We start from the raw sequence: 26164 nt of genomic DNA, 5'->3' as shown, positions 1-26164 counted from the left end.
ATTATATATATATATATTATATATATAACACGGCAATAATATTATATATTATATATATATATATATATATATATATATTAAAAACTAGATCATTGGATAATGCAATTCAAGACTTTTTATTGGCTTAACCATTATGGTATATCAGCCAATATACCATGATCTACAAATATGGCAAGCGTACGTGTCAGCTTAAAATTAAAAGAGAGCTAAAAATTTAATAAAATTTAATAATTTAATTTAACGTTTTTAATAAAACAATTATTCCACTCGCGCTTGTTGGATATGAGATGATTATAGCCAACTCGGCGCTACCCGCCTCGTTGGCTATCTATCATCTCATATCCAACGCGCGCTCGTGGAATAATTGTTAAATATATTATACATAGATATATATATATATAACCAAAATACCGGAATGAGCTTATCATCTACTAAAAAGTGCTCGATAGCAGGGCTAGAGCTGTGGATAATTATACTTCAAGATCTAGGTTACTTGAACTTTTACTGCAACTCTGAGTTTCATGCCTCTTCCGAAGCAATCGTTAGGCAACTGCCAGAAATAACGGTTACAATCCACCGAACAATATGTACATGCACGCGCAATATGCTACACGAGCTATCGTAACGTTACGGTCTTTAACAGTAATTTCCTGACATAACTTTTCTGACATATCTTTAAGACTCCATATATATTTCCTAAGTTCAGTAGCATGCCTGTAACGTTCGGTTCGGATTGAACACAAGTGGTTCCTGTAACGCATTTTAAACGCGGTGTCGCAGAGACCAATGTATGTTTCCTTTGCGTTTTCTGTGGTGACCTCTGTCTGGTAAATTACGCTTTCCATGTTGCAGCTTCTATCCATGGGGCATATGTCAGCCATGAGCGTGAAATTATCTTGCACGCAAAACGATCTCTGCTATTCAACGATGATTGCCCATGGGAGAAAAAGTTTGCCAGCAACCTCTTTGATGTTACCGTGGGGTCCTTCGATGCAGCGGAAACGTGTGAGCTGGTTGGATGCTTTCTCCTATCAATTCTTACTGAGAAGTATGGTCAAAATATTGGTTTATACCGGGATAATGGTTTGGCTGCCCTCAATGGAACACCGCAATAAATAGAGAATATCAAGATAGGTTTTTGCAAAGTCTTCCGCAACAATGACTTAAAAATCACAGTCGAGGCTAACATCAACAATACCAATTTTCTAGACGTCACGCTTGACCTCTCCAGTGGGAAGTATTACCCTTTCACAAAGGAAGGAAACATCCCCCTGTACGTGCATAAAAAATCCAACCATCCACCATCCATTCTGCATAACATCCCTGAATCAATCAAGAGGAGACTCCGAGATATCTTCCGACAGGGAATGCTTCGATAGCGCTAAACCTATTTATCAAGAAGCTCTAAAAAAAAGTGGGTATAGCTACACCCTGTCATTCAAAGCCGCATCAAACCAGGCACCACGTCCATGAAGAAACAGGCAGCGGAACATTACATGGTTTAACCATATAGCGAGAACGTAGAAACTAACGTCGGGAAATGCTTCCTTGCACTTATTGATAAGCATTACACCAAAACTGATCCTCTTCGCAAAATTTTTAACCGAAACACCCTTAAATTGAGCTACATCTGCATGGGCTGCATTAAAACTGTCATATCTAAGCATAACAAAGCAGAAATCCGGAAACTCGCACGCACTAATGATCAAGCTAGGAAAAGCTGCAACTGTAGGAAACCAGACATATGCCCCATGGATGGAAGCTGTAACATGGAAAGCGTAATTTACCAGGCAGAGGTCACCACAGAAAACGCAAAGGAAACATACATTGATCTCTGGGACACCACGTTTAAAATGCGTTACAGGAACCACTTGTGTTCATTCCGAAACGAACGTTACAGGCATGCTACTGAACGTAGTAAATATATATGGAGTCTTAAAGATAAGAACGCTAAGTTTAATATTAAGTGGCGCAAGGTGAAACAAGCTAGTTCTTATTCCAATGTTGCTAAAAGATGCAATTTGTGTTTGTGGCAAAAATATTTTATCATTTGTAAACCGCAAATGGCAAGTTTAAACAAAAGAAATGAGCTGACATCATGTTGCAGACATGTCAGGAAATTCCTGTTAAAGAACGTAAGGTTACGATAGCGCGTGTGGTATATTGCGCGCGCATGTACACATTGTTCTGTCTTTTAAAATTCGATGGATTGTAACCGTTATTTCTGGCAGTTGCCTGACGATTGCTTCGCAAGAGGCATGAAACTCAGAGTTGCAGTAAAAGTTCAAGTAACCTAGATCTTGAAGTATAATTATATATATATAGCATTGCGCACTGCTCACTAGGCTTTCCTAGTTTGAGCACTCTGGCATGGCTTAGACGATACCACAAATGGTTTCTCCTTTTTCGCTTCTGGGCGGTGTTTGGTTACCCATCCCTTTGCTTTGTCTTTGGGTTGGGGCCGAACTTCAGGATGATTGTTTCCTTTAGTAGGACAATCGATGTGGACTGCAAGGGGCTCCCCGAGGGGATGCTTTTTCCTGAGGCAGTAAAGTTACTCCTCGAGTATTTTGATCGTGAGTCTGATCATGTTGTGGAGGCAGTGCAGGCGTGCCCTGGTCGCGTTGCCAGGGTTACTTTTGCAGCTGATGTGGCCAAGCTTTTTTTTGAAGAGTTGGGCGTGGTTAAGTTAGGTGAGGTGGAGTGTAGGGTGGTTACACCTCCTCCTCCCCCACCTCAACTTACCACTGTGGTTCTGTCTTGGTTCCCTTTTGAGGGCTCCAATGAAGCGACACGTACTGCGTTGTCTGCTTTTGGCATCGTCAAGTCTGTCCGTCATCAGTCTTGGTCGGGTAGACCCTCGGTATTTACTGGGTCTAGAATTATTCAGATGGTGGTTCAGAAAGTTATTCCACCCTTCATTGGTATTAGAGGTATACGTTGTAGGGTTTGGTACAGGGGGCAACCCCTGCAGTGCACTGTGTGCCGTAAAATAGGCCATAAGGCTGCGAGTTGCCCTTCCAAGGGCAAGTGTTTTAGGTGTTCACAGCAAGGCCATTTTGCTAGAGATTGTAAGGCCACCGTTGATGTACCTACAGTCACAGACGATGTCGAGCCATCCTCTATGCCTGAAGAGCCGCCCGCTGACAGTGCTGATGAAGCCTGCTCGCTCTCATCTGAGGCGAGTGAAGATCGCTTCACCTCTTTAAACGAGGGTGAGGAATTACCAAATGATTGTGTACCGGCAACACAGGGTTTTGCTAACCCTGTCTCCGATATGGATGTCGGAGAGACGACCTCTGCTTCTCGGAAGCGTTCAGCCTCCTCGGCTCCCACTTCTGCTAATAACACTGTCAAGAGGACCCAACAGGCCCCACCCACTGATTCTGCTGCTGCAGCCAAGCCTATTGCTGTTACTCCCTCTGAACTTTCCGCTGTTTTTTTAAAGCACCCGTGGCTTAGCACTATTTCATCCGAGGACCGCGTTTTTTTGGCCGAGATTGCTGTGTTACATCACCTGCCTGCTCCTGCTGGTAAAGATATTTCCGTTTGGTACTCTGATCCGAGATATGTTTTTGAACATCGTGAAATTTCTACTGCCTTTAGGCTTTACCGGTCACTTAAAAAATCTAAAGAACCAAAATAAAATATATAATTAACTTAGGCTTAAAAAGAAAAACTAAAAGAAAAAATTAGTTAAGTTTTGAGTGGGTGTGTTTAATTTCTGGGCGTGTGTGTGTTAATTTTTAAGTGAGGTGGGGTTCGATTCCCCAGCGAGTTTGGCGTCTGGTGACCCTCGTTTTTGGTGGTCCCCTTCCCTAAGGCATTGCACGTAAGCCAATGGGTTGGGATTAGACATGTAGGTCGGCGGGATTGCACCTCCCTTCATCGGGGCCCGGCCGTCCACCTTAAACATAAAAAAGATCTGCACTCTCCTTTCTTTCCTTTTTGTTTTTTTTCTCTCTTCCTATTCCTTTTCAAAATGTTAATTTGTGCTAGAACTTGTGTTGTCCATGCTACGGCGGCAGTTACGGTCCACCCTAGACCAGCTGTTCTCAAAATGTTAGAAAAAGTAATCGACTTTAATAAACTATCTGCGGTTCAGTTCGTTCCGGGAGGCCTTATTCGCCTCACTTTTAAAGATCCTGATGATATGGCGAGTCTTGTTGAGTCCGGTTTCATCAATCTCGATGGCGTAGAATGTAGCGTCACTAATTCTGATCGTCCGCACACGCTCGTCTACATCCATCATTACCCCGCTGAAGGGGATGATGAGATCCTTTGCGAGGACTTCAAGATTTTCGGGAAAGTCTTCTTATGTAAACGTCAGGCATTCATGGGGCGACCAGATCTTCTTACTGGATCGCGAATTCTTACTATGTCCATGGAAAAACCAATCCCCGCACAAATTACCATCGACGGCTACCCTGTGCGTATTTGGTATCGTGGTATCAAGCCATTCTGCTTTATCTGTAAAATCATGGGCCATAAAGCTGCTGACTGTCCCTACAATGGAAAATGCAGGCAATGTGGGGAAGCTGGTCATCTTGCCCGTAACTGCCCTTCCCGCCGTACCGGAAATGTCTGGGGCTCTACGCCCCATGTTGTTCCCCCGGCCGCTGATTTCCCGCCCATTTCTTCTGGAGATGTGGCCAATCTGCCGGGCAACGTTCCTTGTCCACCCAACGATTCTGTTGATCTTCCGTCTGAAGAAATGGTCATCTCTACTCCTGGCGAAGCCAGTAATAATGAAATCAATGTTTCAATTAACGTATCTAATTCATCTGAGGCCTCAGGAATAAATTGTACTCCTAATAATAGTATCGCTGGTCAAAGCACCAGTTTAGTCAATAATAGTGAGACCGGTCAAAGTACCGGTTCTTTAGTTAATAATAGTGTTAAGTCTGGTCAAAGTACCAGTCCAATAGTTATTGATAATGTTAAGTCTGGTCAAAGTACCAGTGAAATAGTTAAGTCTGGTCAAAGTACCAGTAAAATAATTAATGATAATGTTAAGTCTGGTCAAAGTACCAGTTCTTTAGTTAAGTCTGGTCAAAGTACCAGTGAAATAGTTAAGTCTGGTCAAAATACCAGTAAAATAGTTAAGTCTGGTCAAAGTACCAGTACCAGTAATACTAGTGTTGGTCAAAGTACCACTAAAGTAGTCAATGTGGGTGATGTCGATGATGATATCACCGAATTCTCCTCTCAGGACTCTACCCCTGTTCAGGGCTCAGAGTCTCCTGATATTTCTGAATTCTCCTCTCCTCTCACGAGGAGCATGTCATCGGACGGTTTCGAAGTTGTCTCCAGGAAACGCTCTAAGAAACGTGTCATGGTTCCTTCTCATACTCAGTTGGCGAGTGCGGTCTCTAAGCGTACGAAGGCTGTCCCCAATCTTCCCAGTAGGAAGGGGAAACCCCAGCCCCAGCCCTGGCTTTCATAAGGGTCATCCATCTCTTCCTCGTGGCTTTGTCTCTGCTTACTTTGAATGTCAATGGCATCAGGGACCGGTCGAAGCGTGATGGTCTCGTGCAATGGTTGCGCTCTCTCCCGGTGAAGGTGGATGTTATCTGCCTTCAGGAGACTCATTGTGTTTCCTTAACTGAATGTTCATCGTGGTTTTCCTCGTCTGGTTTCTTGTCTGTGCTAGCCCCGGGCTCTATTCACTCTTGTGGGTGTGTTGTTCTCTATCGTCCCTCTATCTCTCTTCTAAACTCTTGGTCTGCTGATGGCCGTTTCTTACAATGTGAATTCTCGTTTCATGATAAAATTTTCCGAGTTGTCTGTGTCTATGCTCCTAATTGCAACCCTGCACGAGACCTGTTTTTCGATGGCCTTCATTCAAGGATCGACCCTTCCATCCCTACGGTCCTTGCTGGAGATTTCAATGCTGTATTTGATAGGGCTCGAGATAGGCATGGCCCAGACCCTGCCTCCTTGTCTGGAGATAGTTCTCCCACACTAAACCATCTTTTTGAGGCGTCCTGTGTCATTGACATCTGGCGTTATCTCCACCCCACTACTCCTGGGTTCACCTGGACCAGGTGGAATGGCAGTTTAGCGTCGCGTAGTGACCTTTTTGGGGTCCCATTTGCGTGGGTCCCATCAGTGTCGTCTTGTTCCGTGTATGTGTGTCCGTTCTCGGACCATCGCGGTTTGTGTTTGTCTCTGTCTGTTCCCGATGCCGCTCCACCTGGCCCAGGCTACTGGAAGCTGAATACTTCCATCCTCGACGATCCGGACTATCGTCAACTAGTCCGGGATGAATGGTCTGCTTGGCGCCTTGCCATCCCCCGCTTTCCTTCTCTAGCTAAGTGGTGGGATCATGGGAAAAGTAAAATCAAGGGGCTTACTATCCGCTTTTGTGGAAATAAAGCCCGCACAACATCTTCATCCAGAGATGCCCTGGTACGTCTTGTCCAACATCTTCAGGCCAAAGTTGATGCTGGAATTACTTCCTGCATTGACCCTTGACGGTCTGCTTGTTCCGAGCTTGCCCGGCTTTATTCCCATGCTGCGAGGGGGGCTCAGGTGCGTGCGAGAGTCCGATGGGTTGAAGAGGGTGAGTCTTCCTCGCAGTATTTTCTTCGTCTCGAGAAAAAACGTTCCGCTGACCGTCATATCTCTGCGCTGAGAGAGCCTGATGGCTCTATCGTCTCGTCTTCTGCCGATTCTGTGCGTCTCTTGGTTCCTTCTATTCTAGTCTTTATACAGCCTCTCCTACTGACCCTCATGTTCAATCTTCTCTTCTTGAAAATTTGTCTTCTGTTCTCTCTCAAGATCAGGCCAACAGTTGTGAGGGCCCTCTTTCATCATCAGAGGTCCTCGTCGCTCTCAAGGGCATGGGTCGTAACAAGGCACCTGGTTTAGACGGCCTGCCTATGGAATTCTATCTCCGTTTCTGGGACGTGGTTGGCTCTGATCTTGTTTCTGTTCTTAACGAATGCTCTTCCTCTGGTTTTCTCTCCCTCTCTCAGCGCAGAGGTATCATCACTCTGTCTTTCAAGAAGGGGGACCGCCTTGACCCCAAAAATTGGCGGCCCATATCTCTTCTAAACGTTGATTATAAACTTGCTTCTCGTGCCATAGCTGGGCGTCTCCTCCGGGTAATACACCTCGTTGTCAGCCGTGATCAAACATGCGGAGTCCCCGGCCGTTTCATCGGAGAAAATGTTGCTCTGCTTAGAGACGTTGTCAGCTATACTGAGTCTTCTGGTACCCCTGTCGCCATCCTGTCCCTCGATCAAGAGAACGCTTTTGACCGTGTGGATTGGGGCTTCAAGCGGTCCACTCTCGTCACCATGGGCTTTGGCCCTTCCTTTGTCGCGTGGGTCGACTTGTTCTATACTCATGTTCAAAGCGCGGTCAATGTGAATGGGATCCTGACTCCTTTCTTTAGCCTTTCTCGTGGTGTCCGGCAGGGGTACCCTCTTTCTCCCCTCCTATATGTTCTTGTGTCTGAGGTTCTTGCGTGTAGTATCCGTGCAGACCCCCGTATCAAGGGTCTGTCTCTCCCTGGGTGTCCCGTACTGTCTCCCATCTCGCAGTACGCGGACGATACATCTTTAATCCTTACCACTGATTCTGGCATTCTGGCTGCCCTTGAGACTTACAAGCTTTTTGAACTAGCTTCTGGATCTAAGATCAACCTTTCTAAGTCCAAGGGTCTCTGGTTGGGTGGTTGGCGGGGTCGTACGGACCCCCCAGTTCCTTTTGACTGGTCTCCTGCTAAGCTCAAGGTGCTGGGGGTGTTTGTCGGCCCCGGTAACCTTGATGAAGACAACTGGCGTCCTCGCATTAATGCGGTGGACCGTGTTCTCAAGTCTTGGCGTTCTCCTGTTCTCTCTTTTCATGGCAAGGCCCTAGTCATTAACGCTCTCGCCCTCTCCCGGGTTTGGTATGTGGCCTCTCTTATCCACATTCCGGCCTGGGTGGAGGCGAAGCTTTCCCGTCTTGTTTTCTCGTTTTTCTGGTCTGGCAAGTGTGAGCTCGTCTCCCGTTCGGCCGTGGTTCAATCTCCCCTTTTTGGTGGTTTTTCTGTGGTTAATATTCAGTCCAAGGTGAGGGCCCTCCTTGGTCAATGGGAGAGGAGATTCGTCTCCTCCCCATCCACTTGGGTCGCTCTCATGTCCTTTTGGTTTAACTCTTTGTTTGGTGTCTCTCCTCTTGTTGTGTTTTCTCGTCCTTTTAGTTTCGACCTCAGGGTCTTGCCGCCCTTCTATCAAGCTCTGGTTTTGGCCTGGCGTAAGCTCGACGGGGCTTTCGCCACGTCAAAAAACTCGTTAGTCTACGGCTCTTCATGCCCTCTTGTTTGTTCTCCCGTTCTTACTATGTCTACCAAGTCTTGCTACCTATATCTTCTCTCTGAGAACATGGTCCAGCCTTATTGTGTCCTTAAGTTTCTATTCATCTATCCCAACCTTGACTGGCCTGCCACGTGGCGTGCCCTATCCTTCTTTTATCTTGACCGTCGTGTCATCGACCTAAATTGGAAGATTGCGCACGGCGTCCTGTACACCGCCCGGCGTCTCTCCTCTTTTGGTTTATCTGTTCCTCTCTCGTGTTTTTGTGGACCCACGGTCGAGTCACTCAAGCATTTGTTCTTCTACTGTCCACTTGCTCAGAGTGTTCTCGCCTGGGTCCAGTCCTTGCTGTTTTCCTTCTCTCCTATGTGTCCTGCCATCTCTTTACGTCATGTCCTCTTTGGTTTCAACTCTAGTGAACTGGTTTCTGTCCCGCGTGTCTTTGTCTATCTGCTCAATGTTTCTAAGTTTTGTATTTGGCGGAGTAGGAACGATTTCCGTTTCTGTAACGTTCGTCCTGGCGCTGTGGCGGTGATTGCTTCTATCAAGGCCCGCCTGAGGTTTTATTTACCAATTTCCTTCAGGCGGTGCAAGTCTGACAGGCGTCGTCGCGTCTTCCATCGTCAGTGGGGCGCCCGTGGCATCATAGCTTCAGTGGTAAACGACTCCCTTGTCTTTTCCATTTAGTCCTGCTCCCCGTAGTTATTTAGTTTCCTTTTTTGCTCGAATGAGTGTGTCTCGGTGCTGCTCGTGCTGGGTCTCCTTTATTGGTGTACTGCACAGTAGCCTCGTTCTTCTTTTGCTTGAGTGACGTGTGATCTTTTGCTTGAGTGAGCGTGTCTTTGTGCTGCTTGTGCTGGGTCTCCTTGATTGGTGTACTGCACAGTAGCCTAATTGTTAGTATCTGTTTCGTAACCCATGTGCTGGGTCTCCTTCGTTGGTGCACTGCACTGGGCTAGTATCGTTCGTTCTGTCTACTTTGTAAGTGTGTCTGTCCGCTGCTTGTGCTGGGTCTCCTTTGTTGGTGCACTGCACAGTAGCCTTTCGTGAGTATTGTTTTGTTGTCCATGTGCTGGTCTCCTTTGTTGGTGTACTGCACTGGTCTGTTTGTCCTTGTTCGTTTTAGTTCTGTGTACACACTTTTTGGTTTCTGTCAGGTGGGGTTCGATTCCCCAGCGAGTTTGGCGTCTGGTGACCCTCGTTTCTGGTGGACCCTAACCCTAAGGCATTGCACGCAAGCCATGGGTGGGATTAGTCCTGTTGGTCGGCGGGCATTGCACACGCCCTTCATCGGGGGCCCGGCCGTCCACCTTAAACATAAAAAAACTGCACTGACGAGACCCACATCACGCGGGATTTTCCTTGTTGGTGGTTTTGCTTTTCTGGCAGGAGGTCACTTTGGTCTGGAAAATTGTAAGTATCTTGTCGTTTTTGCCTTTTCTGCACTTGTGAGTACCTGCCGGGAGGGAAAGCTTTGCAGCTGTCTTTTTCTTTTTTCGCTGTTCGTCACCCATCCAATTTTTTGCTTTTTTGGTGGGTCCGAACTTGGTGGGTCAGCCGTTTGGGGCTTTTTGGGCTTTGCCCTTTTGCTCCCTTTTTTCTTTTTTTCTCCATGGCTCCGCCTTTGGAGAAGACCATAGACATTCGGTGTACTGGTTTCCCCGCTGGAACTTTACAATCTGAGGTGGTTAAATACATCAATGACTATTTTGCAGTGGAATCACAACATAAAGTAGTTTCCATTCAAGAATGTCCTGGCCGTATAGCCAGGATCACTTTTACGGAGGGCGTGGCTAAATTGTTTTTTGAGGAACAGGGTTCTGTTGTCCTCAATGGGGTTAAGTGCTCAGTCATAGAGCCTCCCCCCTCCCCCCCAGTTCACTAATATTGTGGTTTCTTGGTACCCTTATGAGTGGCCAAATGATGCGGTGGCTACCGCTCTGTCAGGTTATGGGGTAGTTAAAAGCGTTAGGCACCAGGTTTGGCCGGGCTTGCCCGATGTCTCCACTGGTTCTAGAATCGTATCGATGGTGCGAACTAAGGAAATCCCCCGGTTTGTGTCAATCAAGGGGGTTAGATGTAAAGTTTGGTACCGTGGCCAGCCCCTCCGCTGCGATATTTGTAGAGCGATTGGACACAAGTCTGCAGGATGCCCTGATAGAGGAAGGTGTTTAAGGTGTCACAAAGAAGGTCATTTCGCTCGGACTTGCCCCGACGCCTGGAACAAGGCCTCAGCTCCTACTGTCCCAAGTGTGGCAGCTCCTGGTGATGAGGCGGTACAGCCTTTGGACTCGGATGTTGTTGTTACCCCTCCTCCAGCTGGTTCAGTTGATGAAGTTTCTGCCCTCTCTGCTTCGGATGTTAACGTTGCTGACCCCACCCCTCCCGAGCCTGTGGACACTGCGATGGAGTGTGGTGATGTCTTTCCTCCTGCCTCGCAGGGCCCACTTGATTCTCAAGGTTATTTAAATGAGGATGTTGTTGACCCAATTGTAGTTGTGTCTGGTCAAGGGGCTAGTGTTCCCTCTAGCGATATAGACTCCTCGGAGTCTGGTGTTAAATTGTATGACGAGCACTTCAGTCAGTTGGATGAAGTTGCTAGTGTCACCTCGTCGGTTGTTCGTGGTATTTTGAGCAATGGTGATATCCTATGTAGTACAAATAATGAAATAATTAATGATACAAGTAGTGAAATAATTAACAATACAAGTAGTGATATAATTAACGATAAGGCCAGCGCTGGCAATGGGGAAGTTATCTTAGTTAATGAAATTGCAAATGAACCTAATGTAAATAGTGAAAATAGTACCTTACCTAATGTAGATGAGCCTCAGGACTGGGGTTCCATTGTTGACTCTCAGGATGTGAATATGTCACCGGTCTCTGGCCAACGCAAAAGGCCCTCTACCTCCTCGACTCCTAGGCGCCGTCCAGCTAAGAGGACCCCGGGCACTCCTCAATTGCCTGTGGACCCTTCGGCTGCTACTAGGGTTAATGCAAGTCGTGCGGCTAAGAAAAAGTCATGATGTTTCTTTCATGCTTTGTGATGGCTCTTTCCATCCTTACGTTAAATTGTAATGGTATCCGGGACCAGTCTAAAAGGATTGGTCTCGTGCAGTGGTTGCGATCTCTCCCTGTGAAGGTTGATGTTGTCTGCCTTCAAGAAACGCACTGTGTTACTCAGGCTGAATGTTCTTTGTGGTTTTCTTTGTCTGGTTTCTCTTCTGTGTTAGCTCCGGGTTCTGTCCATTCCTGTGGTTGCGTCGTGCTCTATCGTCCTTGTATCTCTCTTCTTAATTCTTGGTCTGCTGATGGTCGCTATTTGCAATGTGAATTCTCTTTTCATGAAAAGGTCTTTAGGGTGGTTTGTCTCTATGCCCCCAATTGCAACCCTGCACGGGATCAGTTCTTTGATGGCTTGCATTCGAAGATTGACCCTTCAATACCTACGGTCCTGGCTGGCGATTTTAACTCCGTCTTTGACCGGGCTCGATACCGACGTGGTCCAGTTCCTGCCACTGTATCTAGGGATAATTCCTCCTCACTTAGTCATCTTTTTGATGCGTGTTGCGTCACTGACATCTGGCGTTACCTCCACCCCTCTTCTCCGGGGTTCACCTGGACCAGGTGGGACGGGAGTTTGGCGTCGCGTATTGACATGTTTGGGATTCCTTTTGCATGGGTCCCATCGGTGTCCTCTGTTTCTGTGTATGTCTGTCCATTCTCGGATCATCGTGGCTTGTGTTTGTCTGTGTCTGTTCCTGACGTCGTCCCACCTGGCCCTGGCTTCTGGAAGCTCAACACCTCAATTTTAGAAGATCACGATTATTGTGAACTTGTCCGAGAGGAATGGTCCGCCTGGCGTCTTGCTGTCCCTCGCTTCCCCTCTCTCGCTAAATGGTGGGATAGGGGGATAAGCCGGATTAAGGGGCTCACCATACGTTTTTGTGCCAGTAGGGCCCGTAAGACATCTGCATGTAGAGACGCCTTGTTCAACATCTCCAGGAGAAAGTCGATTCGGGGGTTACTTCTTGTGTGGATCCACTGCGTTCGGCTCTCTCTGAGCTTGCTCGCCTAGATTCTGATGTGGCGAAGGGGGCCCAGGTCCGGGCGCGAGTCAAATGGGTTGAGGAAGGTGAGACTTCCTCGCGTTATTTTTTTCGTTTAGAGAAAAACCGTTCTGCCGACCGTCGCATCTCTGCGCTGAGAGAGCCTGATGGCTCAATTGTTTCTTCTTCTGCTGCTCTCTGTGCGTCTCTTGGTTCCTTCTATTCTGGTCTATATACTGCTTCGCCTACAGACTCTCATGTCCAATCTTCCCTTCTCGGTAATCTGTCCTCGTTTCTTCCTCAGGATCAGTCCAATAGTTGCGAGGGCCTACTCACACCATCTGAGGTCCTTGACGCTCTCAAGGGTATGGCACGCAACAAGACCCCAGGTCTAGATGGGCTCCCTAAGGAGTTCTATCTCCGTTTCTGGGATGTGGTTGGTGCTGATCTTGTGGCTGTCCTTAATGAGTGTTTTTCTTCTGGCTCTCTTTCTCTCTCTCAGCGTAGAGGTGTCATTACTCTGTCATTCAAGAAGGGGGATCGTCTCGATCCTAAGAACTGGCGGCCCATATCTCTTTTAAATGTGGACTATAAGTTGGCGTCGCGGGCCATGGACGGGCGTCTTCTCCGCGTGATACACCTTGTCGTCAATCGCGATCAGACGTGCGGGGTCCCTGGCCGCTTCATTGGCGAGAATGTCGCGTTACTGAGAGATGTTGTGAGCTATGCCGAGTCCTCTGGCACCCCTGTTGCGATCCTATCTCTTGACCAAGAAAAGGCCTTCGACCGGGTGGATTGGGGTTTTATGCGGTCCACTCTGGTCGCCATGGGTTTTGGTCCGTCCTTTGTCGCGTGGATTGACCTATTCTATACTCGTGTGCAAAGTGCTGTAAATGTTAATGGTTACTTGACTCCCTTCTTTAGTCTTTCTCGTGGTGTCCGGCAGGGGTGTCCATTATCTTCACTCTTGTATGTTCTTGTTTCGGAGGTCCTTGCGTGTAGCATTCGTGCAGACCCCCGTATTAAGGGTCTGTCTCTCCCAGGTTGTCCTCCGCTGTCTCCCATCTCTCAGTACGCGGATGACACATCTCTCATACTTACCTGGGATGAAGGCATCTCGGCTGCTCTTGACATATATAAGTGTTATGAATTAGCGTCTGGATCGAGGATTAACCTTTCCAAATCTAAGAGTCTCTGGTTGGGTGGATGGCGGGGTCGCACGGACCCCCCAGTTCCTTTTGACTGGTCTCCTGTCAAGCTCAAGGTGCTGGGGGTTTTCATTGGCCCCGGTAACCTTGAGGAAGACAACTGGCGCCCTCGCATCAATGCGGTGGACCATGTTCTCAAGTCTTGGCGTGCTCGTGTTCTGTCTTTTCGTGGCAAGGCCCTCGTTATTAACGCTCTCGCCCTCTCCCGGGTTTGGTATGTGGCCTCTCTTATCCACATGCCGGCCTGGGTGGAGGTGGCGCTCTCTCGTCTGGTTTTTTCTTTCTTTTGGTCTGGCAAGCGGGAGCTCGTCTCTCGTACTGCCGTTGTTCAATCCCCCCTTTTTGGGGGTTTCTCTGTGGTGGACGTTCAGTCTAAGGTGAGGGTCCTCCTGGGCCAATGGGTGAGGAGATTTGTCTCTTCTCCTTCCAGTTGGGTCACTCTCATGTCTTTTTGGTTTAATTCCTTGTTTGGTGTCTCTCCTTTTGTTGTGTTTTCTCGTCCTTTTAGTTTTGACCCTAGGATCTTGCCACCCTTCTATCAAGCTCTGGTACTGACGTGGCGTAAGCTCGACGGGGCTTTCGCTACGTCCAAAAACTCTCTGGTTTATGGTTCTTCGTGTCCTCTTGTCTGTTCTCCTGTCTTAACCATGTCTGCTAAGTCTTGTTACCTGTACCTTCTCTCTGAGAACATGGTCCAGGCTCATTGTGTTCTAAAGTTTATGTTCATCTACCCCAATATCGACTGGCCTGCCACGTGGCGCGCCTTATCTTTTTTCCATCTTAATCGCCGTGTTATCGATCTGAATTGAAAGATAGCGCACGGCGTCCTGTACACCGCCCGGCGTCTTTCCTCGTTTGGTTTGTCTATTCCCCTCTCTTGTTTTTGTGGGCCCCGGGTCGAGTCGCTCGAGCATCTGTTCTTTTATTGTCCACTTGCTCAGAGTGTTCTCGCCTGGGTTCAGTCTTTGCTATTTTGTTTCTCTCCTATGTGTCCTGTCATCACTCTTCGTCATGTCCTTTTTGGCTTTAACTCTACTGACCTTGTTTCTGTTCCGCGTGTTTTTGTCTATCTTCTCAATGTCTCTAAGTTTTGTATCTGGCTGTGTAGAAATGATTTCCGGTTTCGAGATATTCGTCCTAGCGCCGTGGCGGTGATTGCATCCATCAAGGCCCGCCTAAAGTCCTACCTACCAGTCTCCTTCAGGCGGTGCAACTCTAACAGGCGTCGTCGCGTGTTTTATCGGCAGTGGTGTGCCCGTGGTGTCATTGCATCCGTGCATGGTGACTCCCTCCGGTTTGCTTTCTAGCTGTTTTGGTTTTTGTTGTGCCTCCCCTTGGCTGGCTAGGGGCTATGATTATTGTTTTGGTTTTTTCTGGTGCCTCCCCTTGTCTGGATAGGGGCTATGATTATCGTTTTGGTTTTTTACAGTGCCACCCCTTGGCTGGCTAGGGGCTATTCTTATCGTTTTGGTCTGCTATTATTATTGCGAGTGCGTTCTTCCTTGGAGTGAGTGTGTAATTTTTAGGTGAGGTGGGGTTCGATTCCCCAGCGAGTTTGGCGTCTGGTGACCCTCGTTTATGGTGGACCCCATCCCTAAGGCATTGCACGCCTGCCATGGGTTGGGTTTAGACATGTAGGTCGGCAGGCACTGCACCTCCCTTCATCGGGGGCCCGGCCGTCCACCTTAAACATAAAAAAAACTGCACTGATGAGGCCCAGAAGGCCGAAACGGTACTGTCTGCAGTTGTAGATATATTTAATGTCTTCAACATTTTCTCACTCTTGTCAGTTTTAATTTCTATTTCATTTTCTTTCTTAAAATGCTCGGTTTTAATTTGTTTTGTTTTTGTCTTTTCCGTTAAGGTGTTGGTTTGTTTGTTTCCGAGTCTCAGGGAAAAATATTTTGTCATCTTCCTTGACCAACATTACTTCACTATCCGCTCTATTCTGCTGTTCAGAGTTGCCTCTTACCCAGATCAGTACAAGTTTCTCCGGTCCAAATGCGCTTGCACTCGCATGAATAAGATTGTTTTTCCTCGTCATACACACACACACACACACCTCCATTTTCACAACTATTGGTTGTTGGACATCCCTAAGAAGAAGCATAAACAGACAGTGCGTAGTGAAAACCTGATCAGAACAGGAATATGAATGTACCTTGAAATCATTCCGAAGTACAGTTTCACATGTCGGTTCAATTCATGATTTTTAAAAGCAGATTCCTTAGAAAAAAGAATAACTTCTGAGTCCTGCACCGTATGTTACCTTTCGTTCAAAGGATGTCTTCTTACACAAAAAAAAAAAAAAAAACGCTACTTGATAGCCAGAATATCAGATGATAAGATTATGGATTTTGTTAAATGCATTTCACACGCTAGCGCTAGAAACACAATTTGGCAAGAATGACAAAAGAATATCAATGTCTTCTTTCTTCGGCTAATGCTTAAAGTAATCTTTGCTTCTGATAGCTTTACTTTATCGGTGTTGTAGTTTCAAAGCGACACTTCATACACCTCCATTTTCACAACTGGTGGTTGTTGGACAGCCCTAGGAAGAAGCAGTGACAGACAGTGCGTCGTGAAAACCTGATCAGAACACGAACATGGTTATTCCAAGGTAGAGCTTCACCTGTTGCCGCAAATTATGATTAAAAGCAGATTCCTTGGAGAAAAAAAATGGCTTCTGTGTCCTACGCCGTGTGTTCCCTTTCGTCAAAGGATATCTTGCAATACGAAAAAAAATGCTACTTTGTAGACTGAACATCAGGCGATAAGATCATGGATTTCGTCAAATGCATTTCACACGCTAACGTTAGAAGACTGCTAGAAACACATCTTGGCAAGAATGACAAAAGCAAGTCAATGTTTTTTTCTACGGCTAATGCTTAAATTACTAAGCGACACATGTAACAGGTCTCAGAAATTTTTGCCATGTACAGAATAATTTATTTCAGGATCGAGTTTACCCTTCGTCGAAGAAACGAAGACTATTTTGTGCTCTCTTGTATTTCCCCATCTTTTGTCGATTTATGTTCGTTATTGTTCAAGGAAAATTCATTTCTCTTTCATAAAAGCAGCTCTAAGTAAAACTTCAAAACGAAATATTTTGGAGTGATCAGCATTTTAAAATAAATAATCGATGATGACTATTTGTTTGATGCCGCCCGCATGTTACTCAGGATGCGTAAGTATAATGCAGGAATCTCGCCTAAACCTTTTCTCTATAAACTGGAGGTAAATTGAAATCGAAAAACGGAAAAAAAAGTTTGAAAAGGGTATCGCCCTGAAGATGTATCCTAATGGCCTCCTACACACCTTGCTCTAGTGATCACCTGTCAACTAGTTAAGCAATGAATCGAACTTTCTATAGTTCTACTGGTCATTTATCACTCATACCGCGCCTATCATCTCATTTATTCCATGATAACAATTTTCCGCATTGATTAATTATATTTTCACCTGACCTCAATTATTCTGCAATGATCATCACTTTCCCATTGCCCCCCTGGAAAATCTGAAAATTGCTAAAAACCAATGTGGCCGCTAAAGACTTCAACCCAAACGAGTCGATTCTTTTAAACCGGAAAATGAAACCTTAGCAGCATGAAAACACAAAACTGGTTCATATCAAAATTGAAACTAACAATTTATCTGCTAATTGAACTGCAGCCACATCAACTAGGTCTAGCGGAGCCTGATATAAAAATCAGGCATTTTAGGCTATTAGTTACCTTGAGAAGCATCGAGAAAGTGCAACCTTTCTCGAACTGCAAATGTGTGTTTTCTTTGATAGCAGAGTTATCGTGCTTGTTTAGCTCACAAGTTCCTTTGCCATCACAAGTTTGAGGAGCAAGTTTGAAATTTGTTGAGGTACACCAGGCGTGTTTCAAACAAGATTGACTACACCAAATTTGGCTGGGAGACTTCAACCGAGTTACAACGAAGCCTTTAAGCTGCTTATTTGTCAACATTGTCAAGTATGCTGATCGAGAGACAGTGAATGACTCTATTGCAGCGATAAAGACTGCACAGAGCAACAATCCCCGAAAAAGGACAAATGGAGGAACGTTTTGAGGTTCCATGACCAAGACCTTCAATATAATACGCGTTGGTTTACTGGGTTTGTTGAAGTCTTCAGCTACAAGTTTATACACGTCACTACCATATACAAATCTTTCATTGGTCGATTTGATTATGGATAGTACAGTGTTGAAAAACATTAACGAAGTTTTTTACGATTTGTGAAAAAAGTGTTGATTGGTCGAGAGAACGTTAATTCCAAACAGTGCAGAAAATTGAATTTGAAATTGAAGTTGAAATTTGTTATGTTATCGCAATGAAAGTGCATTTTGATCGAAATATATCGTGACTTCGACAGAAAAGGAACGCGTTGAAAGATGGAGGAGCGAACTTATTTTACTGCAGGGGATGGGAGCAATTACACTGATGATTGATGAGCTGATCATCGGGGGAAGGAGTGCTTACTCTTTCGAGTAAACACGATAATTTACATCCACCTCTGGAAAACTTCCTTTATAAACAAATTCGATAGACCTTAAGGGAAACCAATTCATCGCGCGACAAGGTGCAAAGATGGCGAGTTAATAATGTGTTGCTGTGTGTTTTTATTTATTCAGCCTGAATATTATATTACGACAACCTGAATTCTAAAAATAAACTTGATTCACGCATAAAGTTGTCATTGCATTTAAAGAAACTTTGGGCCAAATGAAACATTCCCTATACAACACAAAGTACTTGACTTGACTCAAGCTAAGTTTCGTGCCGTCAGCAATCTTTACTTTACCAAGGACACTGGATGGCCCTTTACTGTTCTATAAACGCTATCATAGTATGCTATTCCCTCCCTTTTCAAGTTATTTCGATTACTAAGCAGATTATTAGAAAAGTTTCAGTTGTGTCACTCCTGATTTTTTTAGGCTTTCAGCTGTCAATCATTGCTTCACTGGTTCATCTTGTGACTTTTGTTACATCGCCGGAAAAGACAAATCGGCATATGCAGTTGACTTGTGACACTTAGAATTTCTCCGGCTGAATATTGACCCGGTTCTCATGACAAAGCCATATCGGGCAGCATCAAAAGTTGTTTTTCTTCGTGTCAGGAGTGTGCTACAAAGGTGGTGAGCAAAGACATCTGAAGTGGCTCATATATAACACGCGTCTTGCCTACTGCAAGGATTAACAATTTCGAAAGCACCATGTACATATAATAAGACAGATGGTGAATCTTTATCTCGGTGATGAGAACGAGTTATATAAGCGATTTTCCGTCTTGTCGCGGGTGTGCGGGCAAAGGATTCTTAATTTTCTCTTCAAACAATAATTTTTCGATTTCACAAGCTGCCCCGTATCTAGTAATGATCGCACCTTTCCGAAAATTATCTCGAAGCTTTGTCCAGTACGAAAAAAGTTTAATTTCGGTTCAGTTTTGTGCAGTTTTAAAGGTTCATTTCACGACACCATCTTGTATGCAAATGATGAGAGATCTCAGCAGATGCGAATTCAATTTACGTTTTCTATTTTGAAGTACAAGTGGTGCATAGCTATTGCATTGCAGTCCGTACATCAGTCCATTTTTGTGCAAAACTTTGTCATTTTTTATCTCGAACTCGGTTCGGTTTTGCGAATATAAAACTGCATTTCACGACGCCGTATCCCGTGTAAATGAGTCTTTTTCTAGCAAAATTTCTATATATATATTTTTTTTAACCCGAACTCATCCCTGTTTCGAGGGGTAAGCTGGAAAATCAGGAATCCAGTAGTGGTTTTATCTGAGGGTTACTTTTAATCTCTTCTATACCCTCTTGGGTAATGTACCTGAGGGTTACTTCTAATCTTTTTCATACCCTCTTGGGTAGTGTATACTTGAGGGTTACTTTTAATCTTTTCTATACCCTCTTGAGTAATGTATACCTGGGGGTTACTTTTAATCTTTACTGTACCCTCTTGGGTAGTGTTTTTATCTGAGGGTTACTTTTAATCTCTTCTATACCCTCTTTGGTGATGTGCCTGAGGGTTACTTTTAGAGGGTCTCAATGGGGTGCCGGCTTTTACGGTTATCGGCTAAAATTTTGGCTCTTTTACGGCTATCGGTTAATTTTTTACAGTTACGTTTAACAAAAAAGTTAAAAATTGATTTCTTTGGTTCCAAAAGATTAAATATTAATAAACCTGTGTTTATTTTAATCTTTAAGGCAAAATAAAGGTGTTATGGTCATCTCAGGCTTAAATGAGTTATTCTTTTGAAAAAAATTTCATATTTGATAAATCATACCACTTCTAATATTATTTTACGCATAGAATTGTGAACTACGAAAAAGGATTCAATACAAGGCCATACACAATCTCCCTGCCCCAAGCACTACGGCGTCTTTGATGTTTTGGCCGGTTTTCAAAGTATTTGCGAACTGGAAAAGTTAGGGTCGCATTAGGCAATGTGCCCCGATGACAGATATTTACACCAAAGTGACCACATTCACACCAAACTTTGCCAAGTGCGGCCCATGCCTTAGTGATCAACAGTAAGCGTTTTGCAAACAGTGACATCTCTGCTAGTTGCTTTACTCAGGTATTTCAAGCTCGCGATCTCCTGAAAATAACAAATATTAATCCTCAGTAAGAAAGCTAGTCTTTCGCTATCGAAACAATTAGCTCCCCAAACATGTGGGGAGCTAATTCAGTTTCTGCAATCCGCAAGATAAAAGACCCGAAAAAATTTCTTGCCACGCGGCATCCTAGTAGTCACGTACAAAATTCATAACTTTAAGAGTACTTACTGTTCAGCTCGCTTTCACTATCTGAGTCAAGCAACAGGGGTAGTTCCAGATCTAGCTGCTGCTGGATCGATAAAGAATAATTTTCTATCTTGCCGTTGATTTTGGCGAGGCGGTAAAGTTTAAGGTCAAATTGCCCAAGACCGAACTTCCTGGCTTGCTCGTTAAGACCATGAAAGTCAATAACGTTTTTCTTGAACGCTGAAAGTGTCCGATGCTCTTCTTGAACTTTGAGTCTTGCCTTGTTTCTTTTGCTTGGGCTTCCCTCACCCGTTCGATAAAAACTAACAAGAGCTTTCAATACCGACATCGTTCAACTCACATGCACACTGGGTGAAGAAATTGGAGATCTTACAACAAAAAGCTGTCAACTTGTCCTACAAAACGCAGGCCAAGTGAGGTCAAGGGAGACTACCGGGGGTCCTTGAAACGAGCTTGGCCTATAAACGTATGAACCACATGTACGACATGTACGGAGTCAAATTCAGCAAAATAAGAAATGAAACAGGTCATAAGAAAGTTTAGGACCTTCCTTAAAATTAAGAAATTTAGGGAACAATTCTTTTTTACGGTTACCTCTTTTGACCCCATTTACGGCTAACGGTTAGAATTTTTCAATTTTTACGGCTATCGACTAAATTTTTGGCCATTTTACGCCTATCGGTTAACCCCATTAAGACCCTCCTTTTAATCTTCTCTATACCCTCTTGGGTAGTGTATACCTGATGGTTACTTTTAATCTCTTCTATACCCTCTTGGGTAGTGTATACCTGAGGGTTACTTTTAATATTTTCTATACCCTCTTGGGTATTGTATACCTGAGGGTTACTTTTAATCTTTTCTATACCCTCTTAGGTAGTGTATACCTAAGGGTTACTTTTAAGAGTTAGTATACCCTCTTGGGTAGTGTATACCTCGGGGTTACTTTAAATCTTTTCTCTACCCTCTTGAGTAGTAAATACCTGAGGGTTACTTTTAATCTTTTCTCTACCCTCTTGAGTAGTGTATAACTGAGGGTTACTTTTAATCTCTTCTATTCCCTCTTGGGTAGTGTATACCTGAGCGTTACTTTTAATCTTTTCTATACCCTCTTGGGTAGCGTATACCTGAGGGTTACTTTTAAGCGTTTCTATACCCTCTTGCGTAGTGTATACCTGGGTGTTACTTTTAATCTTTTCTCTACCCTCTTGAGTAGTGTATACCTGAGGGTTACTTTTAATCTCTTCTATACCCTCTTGGGTAGTGTATACCTGAGGGTTACTTTTAATATTTTCTATACCCACTTGGGTAGTGTATACCTTAGGGTTACTTTTAATATTTTCTTTACCCTCTTGAGAAGTGTACAACGGTGAGTTACTTTTCCTTCCATAGTAGACGGAGAAAAAGCCAAACGGCATGGTGCATTGATTAGGGATCATAAATGGGTTGAGGCACAGCTTATCGATTTAGAAAGAAAATAGTCGAAACCTAAATGTTACTCTATGCGTAACCTAAACACATTTATGCGTGACGTAATCCCATTTTAAAATAGTTATGTCACGCGTGAAATATTTCTGGCTTTGCAAATTTTTCTTCCTGCTTCCTGAACGCTTTATCGCGTGGTTTGTGAGCGCAAATCCGTAGATGTGAGTGTTTGCGAAATTTAAATTGTGTTTCGGTATATATGATGGTACTGCCGTTCCAGAATCGCCGCATTTAAAAGGTCATAATAAGAATAGAGGGGGTAGACGGAACGGAAACCGTCCGTTCAAAGCGATGTGTATTTTTTGGCTTATCTAGTCAATGCAGTTTATGGACCTTTAAAGTTCAAAATATGCAATGTGCAAAGAAGGACTTTTCGGAGTTAGCCTTAAATAGGCCGTTAATCATGGAAGTGATTGTCCCTGTTATATTTTGCAGTGACATTTAGCCTGGATCATATTTCTGGACATTGTGTTAACGAATTACTGCTTGTTTCGCTTAAGACATTGTTTCTACAAAGAGAATAAGCTTAGTGAACCACTCTTCAGGCTATTTCGAATTTGGTCCGTAAAGGTTTCTTACGAAATTTCCCTTGACTATTTTATCTGGAGAATGTGCAACTAAAATAGTGTTGCGTTTGGAAAATGATTTAAAATGTAATTAACGGAAGCTGCGGTTTTTTTCATTTTAGTCGAGGAGAGCTTTAATTACATTTTTGTGGCAAATATCGAACGTCCTAAAGTGTTCAGCGAACACCTCATGCTACTGAGGGGTGTCAAACCTTGGTTTGAATTACTTATGCAAATGAGCTGGCTGTACAGTGAGTGTGCAGCCAACTCATTTGCATGAATTTTTTTTCAGGCGCAAAGCTCCTCATTTTACAAACGTGAATCAGCCCGAGAGCCTCTGCGCAACGAAAAGAATGAAACAAAGGCAACCAATAGAAAATTCGAAATGAAGGTCAAACTGAACAAAGAAAAAACAGAAACCATAACACACTGCTTAACGAAAGCGATAAGCTCTTCCGTTTGAGACAGGCCTCCCTCAGTTCTCGTCAACAGACCTTAGCTTGCAAGTGGCCTGTATATATGGAACCAGGGACGACGTGTGCACATGCTATGCTAATATGGTAGTATCTTCTTTGTGCTCCTCCTAACTTCCAACATGTTGTGCCATCTAAGTACAGATTTGGATACCAGTCCACCTCTAAACGTCCAATGACTGCCATGTTATCAACAGATTGAGAGTCGTTTTGAAAGCTTCAAGCTTCCTTCACTTCCGTTAAATTTTGAGATATTTCCTTTTAGCTTCATAAAAAGAAAGGATTAGAAGATTCAGGAGTGATGGGTTTCGGCGGTAAAGGAAAACCTTGGGACACGGATGGGTGGAGTGGCGTCAGCCTTTGGCTAGATATAAATTTAAATGATTGTGGTAACGGCCCTTGGTATCAAAAAGGATGATTTTGGTCAGCCCCTCCCATTACTGTGACGACGTGAGACACCTCGCTGGTCAGGGGAAAAGTCTGGTCCTGTCGCTGTAGATCTTTGCCCTGATTCAGTAATTGATTGGTTGATGAGTGGGAAGTAAGATCATTTAACGGTGATTGTGTTTGCGGCTGCCGTGACGAGAATGAAGCGTTCCAAGCGCTGTTTGCGTTGAATTGAGCCAGAATTGAGGGAAATGATGTTGAATCAAACGAATGCTGGACAGCTGTTGGCGAAATGGGTACAGTTGCACTTGACGTCGCACCTAAAGTAGCACTTGCAGTCGAAGTTGAAGTCGCACGTGTATGCTTCCTTGTCCAGAAACGAGGAGGGCATTGGTAGGACGAAGTCAACTGAGATTCCCTCTCGCTTTTCTTTGCCTCTTTGGACCTTGCTTTCGACCACATGATCTCGTGTCGATGTTAATAGTCGCCACTGACGTACGCGTGAGTCCACCCTTGATCTTCTGTCCCTTGTATCACGTGATGAACTTGTCAAGGGCACCTTCTATTTCTGTAACGGCTTGAAATTTCTGCATGTACAGGTCACTTTAAAGCGTGCGTACAGTTGCAATTGAACAAAGTGTGGAATGCCCCTATTTCAGACATAATGGAGAATGTCCTTATTTTGGAGTCCCTCGAGGGTGCTGGGAAGATGGTGTTTGACTGGGATAGTAATTTACCAGCTTTCTTCCAGTTCCATTCAGCAATGTGGAGATCTAGACTTCCTGTTATGCAATTATGTGGAAGCAATAATTGTAAGGATGTATCTGCTCCACACAATAGTTGCGTTTTTGTTGACAAGAGGTTGGCATGATAAGAAGTTCCAGCGTAGATATCGTCAATGGATAAGTCATATATCTTCCTGACGTAATCCTTTCTTTGGCGCTCGTTTATAGCCCACCACTCATCCGCAGATAATTTAAATCTTTAAAACTTCCCTCGGAGTTCGTTTCTTTCAGAGGCTCCAAATAGGGCTACTATGACCTCTGCCCCTTGGTCGTCCTCGATCATTTCTTTGACTGCTTTGTCGAATGCTGTTTCACCCATTTCTTTGCCCTGTGTTTTATGTCGAGGTCTGGCATTCGTGTTTTCGCTGTCATTTATATAAAATTTATCGGGCGGAGAACCAGGACCCGCCTTTGTTCACACGTCTGCAGTCATACAATTCTTCATCATGGAGGCCCTTTCCATCATCCAGTCGTGGAACTTAAAATTACCGTCTCTCCTGCCTTCCCTTTCCTCCTAAGGCTGTTTCAATTGGAGAAGAATTGCGTCAAATTCATCTCGAGTAGTCGCATCTAGGAGACTTGGTTGGTAGGTTCGTCTTTCTTGCTTCCCAAATACCTCCGACAGGTATTGTATGAAGTTTGTTACATGTAGCTGGTTTAATTTTGACTTAACGTTACCTTCGAAGTGACGGAAGCAGCAGAGATGTATTGCCTTTGTAAGGCAGGTGGACAGTGCCTCACTAAGGCTGTCCTCGCCATCCGTTCCAAAAGCTACTAGATCTTCCAGTCCCGTTACAATGCTCTTCAATTTGCTAAAGCACTGTAAGTAAGTTTGCTTAAATTATGTGTGGTGAATGAAAATAATTCCTATGAAAACAGGACACTTATCAGTCTTTTACAGATTTTAAAAGGACGTTTCTATAAGAGGTCGTTTTTACACTAAAATTTCCAAAGTTAAACGTTGGATCGACTGACAAGTGGCTGAAGTCCAGGTCTTGTGTATAGAATTGCGATAGGTCAACGAGTTGATTATCAGTTGCCAACAAAATGAGGGGCTCCCGAGACAATTCTTGCATTCGCACAAAGTCACTTCCCTTCTGTATGAGCGAACCAGTTTAGAGTTGTCATCTCATCCTTTTCTCTAGATCTGCGTTCTGCATAGGACGATTCCACACGCGCCTGTTTCATGTCATATGCCCAGACCCCTTCCGTGGGGTATATCAGCATCTGAACTTGCGGAAAGAGCTCCCAAAAAGTTACTTGCGACAGCCATCCCTGGAAAAACGGTGGAACTTGCACAGACGGAGTCAGCGGTTATAACTGTAGTTGTGCGCCGGGATTTCACGGGACACTGTGTGAAAAGATTGAAGGCCTGTCTTGTTCAACAGGTTTATAGAGGCGTGAAACAGATTTATAATCTGATGTATGAATCCTTAAATTTTGGAAACAAGCTTTGATGGTTTTTGCAATAGATATGTTTTTCGGAATTAGACTTAATAGGTTCTTAAAAACAACTCAGTCTATCTCCTAATATTTGCTTTTGAATTGTTTGAAATCTACTTTCTTGTATTTTCAGTTATGTCAATAGTTGACAATCAACAAAGGGTACTCAGTCCTAGACCCCAGTCGTGAAATATTCCTAAGAAAACGTGTGTTACAGGATTTTTAGTCACCTCAAGATTTCAATTCTGCTTTTTTTTTTCCCACAGCTTATGGAATAACTTTTGAACAGCTCATCACCGAAAGTTACGCTAAGAAAGAAAACGCCATTTCATCAAATCTCTCAGAATTTACGGTGTGTTTTTTTGTTAAAGGGATGGATGCAAATTCAACGAATAACCAGTGCCTCTACAGCGACGCAGAAGCTTCGCATAAATATGGAAATGGTATTTCTGTTTTTTTGAATGTTCCAAGAATTGGAACGTTTTTTGAGGCGATTGGCATTGTATTGAGGGAATTTATGTGGAATTAAGGGAAGGGAAAGTACTGATTGTTTTATAAACCGGACGAAAGGGCCGTACTGGAGAATATCGGCCCGAGCTCGTCACGATACGGACCTAGTGTGGCGAGGTCCGTGCAAAAATGACCGAGGGCCAATATTCCTCAGTGTGGCTCGAGCAAGTGAGGTT

The 26164-nt window shown here is 44.4% G+C and overlaps 1 protein-coding gene and 1 pseudogene across 1 annotated transcript; both read right to left on the bottom strand.

Moving 5' to 3' along the window:
• Nucleotides 1-19524: 19524 nt before the first annotated feature.
• Nucleotides 19525-21034, bottom strand: LOC148732966 (uncharacterized). The gene is made up of 2 exons (XM_088756804.1): nucleotides 20364-21034; nucleotides 19525-20176 (listed from the first exon to the last, which is right to left on the bottom strand). The coding sequence occupies exons 1-2, from the start codon at nucleotides 20668-20670 to the stop codon at nucleotides 20148-20150; spliced, it is 336 nt and encodes a 111-aa protein (XP_088612930.1). The 5' UTR covers nucleotides 20671-21034; the 3' UTR covers nucleotides 19525-20147.
• A 3085-nt stretch (nucleotides 21035-24119) lies between these two features.
• On the bottom strand, nucleotides 24120-25399 carry LOC148732965 (uncharacterized; annotated as a pseudogene).
• Between the last annotated feature and the right edge of the window lie 765 nt (nucleotides 25400-26164).

The sequence above is a fragment of the Stylophora pistillata genome, chromosome 4 (assembly GCF_964205215.1).
Source record: "Stylophora pistillata chromosome 4, jaStyPist1.2, whole genome shotgun sequence".
In the NCBI taxonomy this organism is placed as follows: Eukaryota; Metazoa; Cnidaria; class Anthozoa; order Scleractinia; family Pocilloporidae; genus Stylophora; species Stylophora pistillata.
Note: the sequence above shows the minus strand (reverse complement) of the source record. Positions and strands in the feature narration are given on the sequence as shown.